General features: G+C 40.5%; 1 protein-coding gene across 6 annotated transcripts in view; it reads left to right on the forward strand.

The window, feature by feature from the left end:
• Nucleotides 1-10,849, forward strand: part of Acacb (acetyl-CoA carboxylase beta) — a 127,397-nt gene that overhangs the window by 44,240 nt on the left and 72,308 nt on the right. For all 6 annotated transcript variants that reach the window (XM_033762390.1, XM_033762388.1, XM_033762389.1 and 3 more), the window contains 6 exons: nt 2,163-2,272; nt 2,434-2,515; nt 4,030-4,128; nt 7,927-8,036; nt 8,135-8,245; nt 10,608-10,817. In XM_033762390.1, the coding sequence (XP_033618281.1) occupies nt 2,163-2,272; nt 2,434-2,515; nt 4,030-4,128; nt 7,927-8,036; nt 8,135-8,245; nt 10,608-10,817 (722 nt within the window). The remainder of the gene's footprint in view (nt 1-2,162; nt 2,273-2,433; nt 2,516-4,029; nt 4,129-7,926; nt 8,037-8,134; nt 8,246-10,607; nt 10,818-10,849) is intronic.

The raw sequence follows: 10,849 nt of genomic DNA on the forward strand, positions 1-10,849 counted from the left end.
GTCCTTGTGCTTGTGAGGCAGGCAGCAGAACCACTGAGCTAAATCCTCGGCCCAAGACAGCCTTTTTGACAAATGGTGCTGGAAAAACTGGATATCCATATGAAGAAGATCTCTCATCATTACAAAAATCAGTTCATATGAGATCAGAAACCTAGATATAAAATCAGAAACTTTGAAACTGTTGGAAGCTAACATAAGGGAAACACTTGAAGCCATAGGCCACAGGCAAAGACTTTCTGAATAGCATTCCATTAGCACAGGAAATAATAGCAAAAATCAACAAATGAAACTCCATCAAATAAGTTTCTGCATTCCAAGGGAAACAACCAGCAGAATAAAGAGACAACCAATAGAATAGGAAAATCTTTACCAACTACTCTTCTGACAGAGGATTAATATCTAGAATATAAAAGAACTTGAAAAACACTAACTCCCCCATCAGTAAATAGGCAATGAATTTAATAGACACTCCTCAAATGAATAAGTCCAAATGGCCAATAAGTACATGAGAAAATGTTCAACATCTTTGGCCATCAGGGAGATGCAAATCCACATTACCTTGAGATCGCACCCTACCCTAGTCAGAATGTCTGTTATCGAGATACAAAAACAAAAATGGCTAATGCTGGGGAGGATGCATTAGGGGCTGGGGGAGTCCTTCTCCAAAGCCAGCAGAAATGGAAATTACTACAGCCACTATAGAAGCCTGTGTGGAAATTTCTCAAAACTAAAAATAGAGCTATTTTTTGATGTGGCTACACCATTCCTTGGCATATACTGAAAGGAGTTAAAGCCAGCATCCTGTAGGGATACCTGCCTAGCCCTGTTTATTGCAGTGCAATATAAAATAACCACAGTATGGAACCAGTCTAGGCGCCCATCAACAAATGAATAGGTAAAGGAAATGTGGTATCTGCAACCAGTAGAGTATTACTTAGCGATAAAGAAGAGTGAAATTTTGTGATTTCAGGAAAATGGATGGAACTAAAGATGATCATGTTAGGCAAAGTAAGCCTTATATAGTAACATAAGTGTCACATGTTCTCCCTGATATGTGGAATCCACAAGACATGAAAATAGAAGGGAGACTATTAATTGACAGAGGAAGGGAACAGAGAGGAGGGGTGTAAGGGAGGTAAAGGGGGGATGGATATAATCAAAATGTATTACACACATGTATGAACGATTTTTTAAAAGGAAGGAATCCTGACAGAAGCTGCAGCATAAATTGCATTATTCTAAAGTGAAATAAACCACTTACAAGAATACCAGCACCCTGTGATTGCACTCATAGGACTACCTAGAACTGGGCCTGGTAGTACATGCCTGTGATCCCACAATCGGGGCTGAGGCAGGAAGATTGTCACGGCTTCAAGGGAAGTCGTAACTACACGGTGAATTCAAGGCCAGCCCGAGATACACAGTGAGACTGTCTTGCAAAAACAAAATGAAAAAAGGTAACAAAAATAATCAGATTCATAGGGACAGATTATAGAACTGTGGGTACCGATGAATTCAGGGAAGGAAAAGGGGAGTTGTTCATGAGTATGGAATCCCACATTTCTAAGAAGAAAAAGTCCTGGAGGTCTATTTCACAATGATAGGCATATACGTACAACTACTAAATTTTGTTATGCATTTTTTTACCCCAAGTTAAAAAAAAATTGTTTTTGTTTTGGTACTAAGCATTGACCCAGAGCCTCACATGTGCTAGGCAAGTGCTCTGCCACTGAGCTACATCCCTAGCTTTTGTTTATTTTTTGAGACAGTTTCTCCCTGAGCTGCCCAGGCTGGCCTCAAACTCGTGATCTTCCTGCGTCAGACTCTGAAGTAGCTGGGATTATAGGCCTGTGTCACTGTACCCAGCTTGTTGTGTTGTTTAATGGTCACACAACAGTAAGATAAACTTTAAGTACTTTAAATAGGAATTTTAAAAACTCACCTCTGATCTCACCATCCTGCCAGACTGCTTCCTTTTTCTTTTGTTTCCTCGTCCAGAGCATGCATTTTCACATGTTTAAAATCATTGTCAGCCATCGTCAGATTTTCACAGGTTTGTCCATTGCCATGGAATCTTCACAGTTCACACGGCTGGAACGTGTCTGCAGTTGACTTCCGTCTGTCAGTACTCTTCTTCCCTTTCCCCTCCTGTTGAATTCCAGAGTACATTAAGATGGCAGATCAGTACGTCCCCGTCCCAGGAGGGCCCAACAACAACAACTACGCCAATGTGGAGCTGATTGTAGATATCGCCAAGAGAATACCTGTGCAGGTAACTGGGTCAGGGTCCCCGCATGTGCCCACGCTGGGGTGATGCACCCCGAGCTCTGAAAGATTTCCAGAGTTCAGAATAGACTAACACAGCAGAGCCTTTGGGGTCGTGGGAGGTGGGTTCATGGCGGATCTTTGTTCCCCCATTTTCTGTGTTTGCAGGCAGTGTGGGCTGGCTGGGGCCATGCTTCAGAAAACCCCAAGCTTCCAGAGCTGCTGTGCAAGCACAGGATTGCATTCTTAGGTACAGTGCGTTCCTCTGTCACGTGTGTGTGGATTGGGGCATTGGTGGATGCTCACCTGGGGCAGAGTCTCTTTCTGGTGTTGCCTTGGAAATCTGGGGTCAATTTGCTTTCCCGCGTCACCTTTCGTTGTGGGTAGTGGATGAATCAGGGTAATGGGTGGGGCGAAGGGGAAGTTGGCCAGGCCACAGGAATAACTGTTAGTTACCATGGTTACCACAGAGGGCTCACTCTGGGTCCAGCAGAGCCCCTGGCTAGTGTTTCTGTTGGATCTGAGGGATCAGCCAAGTTCAGATTTCTGATTAAGTTTGGGGTCCCATTTCTGATAGAGTGGCTTTTTGGTCTGGGTAGCTCTCAGGCTTTAGATTGCTCTTAATTCCTTGGGACCAGAGTCTCTTATTTGTAGCACGTATTTGGTAAAATGTTACTTACTCTCTCATGGCATTTATTGATTTTAGGACGTTTTGTGTGTGTGTGTGTGTGTGTGTGTGTGTGTGTGTGTGTGTGGTACTGGGGATTGAACCCAGGCCCTTTGCATTCAGCTACATCCTTGGAGCTCATTCATTCATTCATTCAGACAGGATCTTGCTAAATTGCTTGAATTATGGCTCAGCTTTCCCAGAGTTAAGGGATTGTAACTGTGCACCACTGTGCCTGGCTGGTTTCAACACTATTATTTGTATACTTTATGTGTTTACTCTGTATATGTGCACACATCTCTTGATAACCTTGGGGAACTGGTTGCATGCCTTCTCATAGATACCCAAATCCACAAATACTCAAGCCTCTTAAGTAAGATGACACAATATTTGCCTATAACCTGTGTACTTGAAAAAAAAAATTTTTTTTTTTGCAGTGCCAGAATTGAACTCAGGGCCTTCCTATGCTAGACAGCTGAGCTCTTTCCCCCACCCCTTCTATGCACTTAAAGTTATCTCTTTACTGTTTGTAATACCTAATATGATATAAATGCTATATGCACTGTATTATGGATAATGACAAAACAGGCTATACATGTTCAGTACAGATACAATTTTAAAAATATACATATCTGTGATGGATGACTCCTCAAATACTGAATTCAGGTGGAACTGAGAGCCAGCTGTCCTGGAAAAGTTGAGTGATTAGGACAGAAATCATTGGGCCCACAAAGAAGAAGGTATTTCCTATGTCTGACTCTTTAGAGACCCAAGTTTGGTCCAGCTTTTTGGGGTGCTAGCTTGCCCCCTTAGTCCAGCTTTTGGCATCCCTTCAAGGTGAATTTTTCATATGCCCCACATGTCAGTTGTAACTTGGAGCAGGCTTACAATTTAGGTGTAAAAAGGTGACCCATGTGACAGCAGATTAACAGATTCTTTTCCTCCCTGATGAGAGGTCAAGTTCCTGGAGAGCTGGTGCTGAATACTTTTTCATCTTGCACACACTTGGCCCTTCCACCGTGCACTTGCTTGGCACTCAGCCTCACAGGTCTTTGTGGTTGACTGGGTTCTGCTCTTTTTCTTGCCCTATTCCCCAGGACCCCCCGGTGAGGCCATGTGGGCCTTGGGAGATAAGATCGCCTCCACCATTGTGGCTCAGACCCTGGACATTCCCACCCTGCCCTGGAGCGGAAGTGGTAAGGGATCCTCAGCTTCACCTGGGGGAAACTTCTAGCCCAATCTCACTGAAGTAGGTGGTTGGAATGATCAGACTAGGCTTTGATAATTATTTTGTTTAAAAATGTTATTACCTAAGCAGTACAGTTCCATTGTTGACAACTTAGATAGGACACACACACACACACACACAGAAATAGAAATCATCATAGGGCTGGGGATTTAGCACAGTGGTTCTGCTGCCTGCCTTGCAAGTGCAAGGACCCAAGTTCTATCCCTGTCCCTAGTACTGAAAAAAAAAAAAAAATCATCATAATCCTCTGATCCAATGTTGAGCATTTCTTTTCTTTCTTTTGCAGAATTAGAAATTGAACCCAAGGCCTTGCACATGCTAGGCAAGCGCTCTACCATTGAACTACACCCCCAGGCTTTTAAATTTTTATCATGAGATAGAGTCTTGCTGAGTTGACAGGCTGGTCTTGAACTTGGGATCCATCTGCCTGAGCTTCCCGATTAGCTGAGAGTGTCAATGTGTGTCACCACACCTGGATGTGTTGAATATTTATTTCAGTGTAATTGCCATTTTTTCAGCCTTTTTTGCAGGCATAGCCTTTAAAAAAAAAAAAATCAGATCTGATATTTCCTAGGTTGTGATCCCCCCCCCGCCATGGTTGAATATCTTTCTAGGTCAGTAAATGTACTTTACATCATTTAAAATGCCTGCATAGATTATACATGGATGTATTATAATTTACTTAATAATCCTCCACAGTTATACAATTTAGGTTTTTTCCTGATTTGTTTTCTAGTTTTGAAAATAACCTGAGGAATGGAGCTTTGGTAATCTTTTCTGTTAAATCTGTATGTGCTTCATTACCATCTTAGAATAAATTCCTGAAAGTGGAATTTCTAGAACAAATTAAAATCTAGACAGGAAAATGTCTCAGGAGTCCTCTAGAAAGCTTGATATATTCTTCTGAAGGTTGAAAATTTTTCCAGTTTGGAAAATTTATTTTCTTTGTTAAGCCTTTACGTGTTTTGGAATCCTCACGTGAGTCCTATATAAATGACTCCCTGGGGGAGAATTAGGAGTTTTTTGTATTTAAGATCAGATGTTGCTATCAGTAGAAGCAGTCTGAATTTCTTTTTTTAATTTAATTTTTTATTAGTACCTATTTGCCATATATAATGATCACATTCATCATAGGGAATTTGTGCCTGTACATAATATACCATTGCTTTTTTTCCACTCCCCTTCCCTTCCTTCCGTCCTCTTCCCATCCTCATTTACAGAAGCTATGTTTCCATTTTTTTCCTCTTTCACTTTCCCTGCCTTCCCTTCCTTGTTCCTCTTCCCATTTGAATATGTTCTTACTACTTCCCAATATCTAGCCTCCATTTTGCTCCTTATTTACTCTTAGGGTTTCTCACACAAGAGAAAACAGTACAATAGTTTAGATGCAGAAAAAGCATTTGACGAAGTCCGACGCCTATTCATGATAAAAACCCTACAGAATGTAATAGAAAATCTTTATCTCAATCTGATAAAAGCCATCTATGACAAACCAACAGCCAGCATCATACTAAATGCTCAAAAGCTGAAAGCCTTCATTCTAAAACCAAGAAGACAAGGATGTCCACTGTCACCACTCCTTTTCAGTATAGTTCTGGAAACATTAGTGCAGTTAGACTAGAGAAGGCAATATGGATGGGAAAGGAAGAGGTTAAATTATCATTTTGTTGTGTGTGGTGGGGACCGGCGATCGAACTCGGGACCTTGAGCTTGTGAGGTAGGCAGCGGCACCACTAAGCTAAATCCCGACCCTATCATTATTTGTTGATGAGATTATATTCTACATAGAAGACCCCAAAAACTCCACCAAAAAACTCCTAGAGTTAACCAAATTTGGTAGCACAGCAGGATACAGAGTCAACCCTCAGAAATCCTTAGCGTTCCTGTACATGAATAACAAACTCACTGGGAGAGAAATTTTGAAAAATGACACCCTTCACAACAGCATCAAGAAAAATAAAATACTTAGGAATCAATCTAATGAAGGAAGTGAAAGACCTTTACATTGAAAACTACAGTACCCTGATGAAGGATGTGGAAGAGGATATCAGAAAATGGAAAAATATCCCCTATTCTTGGATGGGCAGAACCAATACAGTAAAAATGGCCATACTTCCAACAGTGTTACACAGATTTAATGCAATCTCAATCAAAATACCAATCGTATAAACAGAACTACAGAAAATAATCCTAAAATTCATATGGAACAAGAAGAGACCCAAAAGTAAAAGCAATACTGGGCAACAAGAACAAGGCAGGGGCATCACAATCCCTAATTTGAAGTTTTACTACAGAGTTACCGTAATAAAAATAGCATGATATTGTCAACAAAACCAGACCTGATGATTAGTGGAACAGAGTAGAAGATGCACAAACAACTCCAAGAACACTCAGCTACCTTATTTTTGACAAAGGGGCCAAACACCTTCACTGGAAGAAAGATAGCTTCTTTAATAAATGGTGCTGGGAAAACTGGCTGTCCACATTCTGAAGATTGAACCTAGACCCATATCTTTTACTAAACTAAAATCAAAATGGATCAAAGGCCTAAATATAATCTGCTGAGATAGAACAGGTAAAACTCTTGAAGACATAAGTGTAGGCAAAGACTTGATGAACAAAACCCTGATGACAAAGGAAATGATACAAAGAATTAACAACTGAGATCACATATTAAAAAGCTTTTGCAGTGGAAATAAAGTGTTTGTAAATGGGGAGGGTAGGAGGGGGTGAAGGGAGGGCAGGGACAAGGGGAAAAAATGAGAACCAAGACCTGTCATGTAAAGGTACAAGATCCTAATAATGAATGTAACTACTGAATACCTAAAATGTACTGATAAACTCAACAAAAAGATAAATAAAAAGCTTTTGCACAGCAAAAGAAACCACCAACAGAGTGAAGAGACAACCCACAGACTGGGAAAAAAAAATTTTACCAGCTATTGCTCAGATAAAGGATTAATATCTAGAATATATAAAGAACTAAAAAACAAAACAAAACAAAAGACCTCCTCAAATTCAAAGACACAATCCAAAACTGGGCATCTGAAATGAACAGACATTTCTCAGACGAAGAAGTAGAAATGGCAAATAAATATATGAAAAAATGTTCAACATCACTGGTCATTGGCAAATCAAAACTACACTGAGATTCTATCTCACTCCAGAAAGAATGGCTATTATTAAGAAATCAACCAGTAACAAATGCTGGGATGGCTGTGGGGAAAAAGGTACCCTGTCCTACCCTGTCCATTGTTGGGAGTATAAATTGGTACAAACACAAGGAAATCAGTGTGGAAATTCTACAAAAAACTGAAACTAGGAGTTCCGTTTGACCCAGTTATTCTCTTTCTTGGTATTTTCTCGAAAGAGTTAAAAGCATCATACCACAGTGATATATGCACACTCACGTTTATAGCAGCACAATTTATAATAGCTGTATCTTGGAAATGGCCCATGTGCTCATCAACAGATGAACAGATGAAGAAAATGTGCTATTCATATACCATGGAGTACTACTCTGCCAAAAAGAAAGCGGAGTTATTTATTGGTAAATGGTTGCACCTCAAGACCATGATTTTAAGTGAATTTCTTCAGCTCAATTCCCATTCATGGTGTGGGAAATGAAAGAGATGGTGTGAGGCTTTTCGGTCTAGAGCAGCTTAGGCAGGGAGAGACCCTTTGGTTTCTGGGCTATTGTTTCTGCCATTCTCGGGGACCATGTGCTTTCTTTGTTACTCTCCAGGTCTGACAGTGGAGTGGGCGGAGGAGGAACTGCAGCAGGGGAAACAAATCAGTGTCCCAGAAGATGTTTATAACCAGGGTTGTGTGAAAGATGTCGATGAAGGCTTGGAGGTAAATGAAGACTGGCTGGCGCGCTAGAACTTTTTCCTCCCTCAGTAGTCCTGGCACCTGTGTCAACTCTAAAGAGCCCTGTTTGTCCTTACTCCCAGGCAGCAGAAAAAATTGGTTTTCCGCTGATGATCAAAGCTTCTGAAGGCGGCGGAGGGAAAGGAATCCGAAAAGCTGAGAGCGCTGAGGATTTCCCCATGCTTTTCCGACAAGTGAGCTGTTCTTGCTTGTTTTTCATGGCTTTAGGAATTATTTTATTTGGTTGTTGACCTCTGGATTATTTCTGTTAGCAGAGTTCCATAACCCTGGAGAAGATATTTGTAAGAGATGGGTCTATAACTGTGTTTATATTTTCTGATTTTTTTTTGTTTTATTGTTGTTATTTTGTGGTGCTGTGGACTGAACCCGAGCATGACCTCACATAGGCTAGGCAAGGTCTCTACTGCTGAGCTACATCCTATGTTGAATTTTGAAGCAAATATGTACTTACATTGCTAAAGAAGACCATGGTTTGTGTTGATTTTTATGCCACTATTATAGATGGTTTGATTCTGTGAATCACTGCATCTTTAAAGGATTTCGTAGATGGTAAAGGGTCCACATACCTGTTTGTGACTATTCACATGTCAAGGGGTGGGTACTGTTGGAGTCTCGGTATTTTTAGTGTTTTTAGATGATCAATTTTAATTGTAGGAGCACACTGTACATTATATATTCACCTGTTTATAGCTGTGGGTAGTTAGCTAGCTTGCTTCCTTTGTCTGTCTATCTCTCTTTCTCCTTCCTTCCTTTCTTTTTTTTCTTTTTTCCCTCCCCTCCCCTCCCCTTCCCTTTTCTTTCAGTAATATAGATTAAATCTAGGCCTTTGGCATGAGTTCAAGGCCAGCCTAGGCTATATAGTGAGCTCTATCCCAGCTTGAACTACACAGTGAGAACCTGTCTCCAAAAAAAAAAAAAAAAAAAAAACACGAGGGCCTTTGCATAGAGCTACTTCTCCAGTTTTTTGTTTTTGTTTTTCAGTTTTTTAAAAATATTTTGAGATCGGTTCTTGATAAGTCACTAAGTTACTCAGGCTGGGCTCCTAGAATGCTGAGATTATAGTACCATCATGCAAAGCTCATGTTTTCCTTTTTAATAATATTATTTTAGAAAGGTTATCCTGGTATCTAATATTCCCATGCTTGGGCATGTAGTAAACTTTGTGTGTTCTTGTCTTTGTTTAAATAAAATCATACTGACCACCTTCCCATTCTTAAAGCAAACTATTTTAATATTTCTAGGGTTTTTTTCCTAGCCCTTATTCCTATGTATATTTTGTAGAGTCTAAACCACTTTTTCTTCTATATTAAAATATTTAAAATGGTAGGTCATAAACAGTAACTGCAGTCAGTGCATTATCTTTTTTGAATGTTATTTATTTTAATGATAATCACATACTGTACAAACACTAAAAACTATTAGATGTATAGCTGTTTAATAAAATTCAATTTTCTGTTTTTTTACTCCAAAAAGATCTTTGAAGAATACCACATGAAATATTTTATAGACTAACTTTCAGCTTTGAAAATTAGGTCCCATTTAAAAACTGGAAAAGTAAAAAATGTTTAAATAACTGTGAGTCAATCAACCATGAATCTTTTCTGGCCAAATCTATTTCCCCTCCAGTGAGTTGTTACCTGCTGTTACTAGTCTCCATATGTACTGTTGGTCATGTAGAATGTTTAGTATTTTGTGCAGATAATAAATCACTTGAACACCTGACTAATTTGACAACAAATAGAAGTTTAAAATCCTAAGAGACTGCAAGAAGCTTTTCAGAGGCATGGATCTTGTCTTGGATATTGTTTTTTCATCCCTAATGACTTTATTTATTTATTTAATTTATTTTTTTGGTGCCGGGGATAGAACTCAGCGACCTTGCGCTTAAGAGGCAGGCAGCAGAACCACTAAGCTAAATCCCCAGCCCTATCTTATTTATTTTTTAAAGTTAATTGTATTGGTATGTTTAATGTATACAATATGACATTTGTTGTTGGAAATTTATACCTTTACATAATCTATCTTGGTTCTTATTTTTTTTTCCCCATTCCCCTGCCCTCCCTTCAACCCCTCCCTCCTTCCCTATCTGGATATAACATACATATATATACATATACATAAATATATACACACGCATATACACATGTTTACATATATATACATATGTGTATATATGTTGAGAGGCAGATTCTGGGATCCAACATTAGGCTCCCTGAAGTTGTAGTGTGGGAAATCCGAGCTCATGGATGAATCGGACGGTGGCACAGTGTGAGACTGACCCCTCCTGGCACCTGGCTGCGGGCGGCAGACTGAGCGTGGCTGCCCCTCTTAGTGCATCATCTTTAAGAAATATGACTGTGGGGACATTTTGCCCTTTGCACAATGTTTTACTTAAAAACCAGAGAATGTCATGTCTTTGAGAGAGGTAAAAAAGTCGAAAATAAGCAATCCACGGAGAGGCTGTGTTTGATGCTGTCTTCTGAGAACTTCGGAAGCCCCCGCAGCTCGGAGACTGAGCGGCTTTGCTACTCACAGGTGCAGAGTGAGGTCCCAGGCTCGCCTGTCTTTCTCATGAAGCTGGCCCGGCACGCCCGGCACCTGGAGGTCCAGGTCCTGGCTGACCAGTACGGGAATGCCGTGTCACTGTTCGGGCGGGACTGCTCCATCCAGCGGCGGCATCAGAAGATCATCGAGGAGGCGCCAGCCACCATCGCCACACCGGCTGTGTTCGAGTTCATGGAGCAGGTGCGCTTTGCTAAGCTATGGGGGGGGGGGGG

Source organism: Fukomys damarensis, unplaced genomic scaffold, assembly GCF_012274545.1.
Source record: "Fukomys damarensis isolate Sample0158 unplaced genomic scaffold, DMR_v1.0_HiC HiC_scaffold_12, whole genome shotgun sequence".
Taxonomy (NCBI): Eukaryota; Metazoa; Chordata; class Mammalia; order Rodentia; family Bathyergidae; genus Fukomys; species Fukomys damarensis.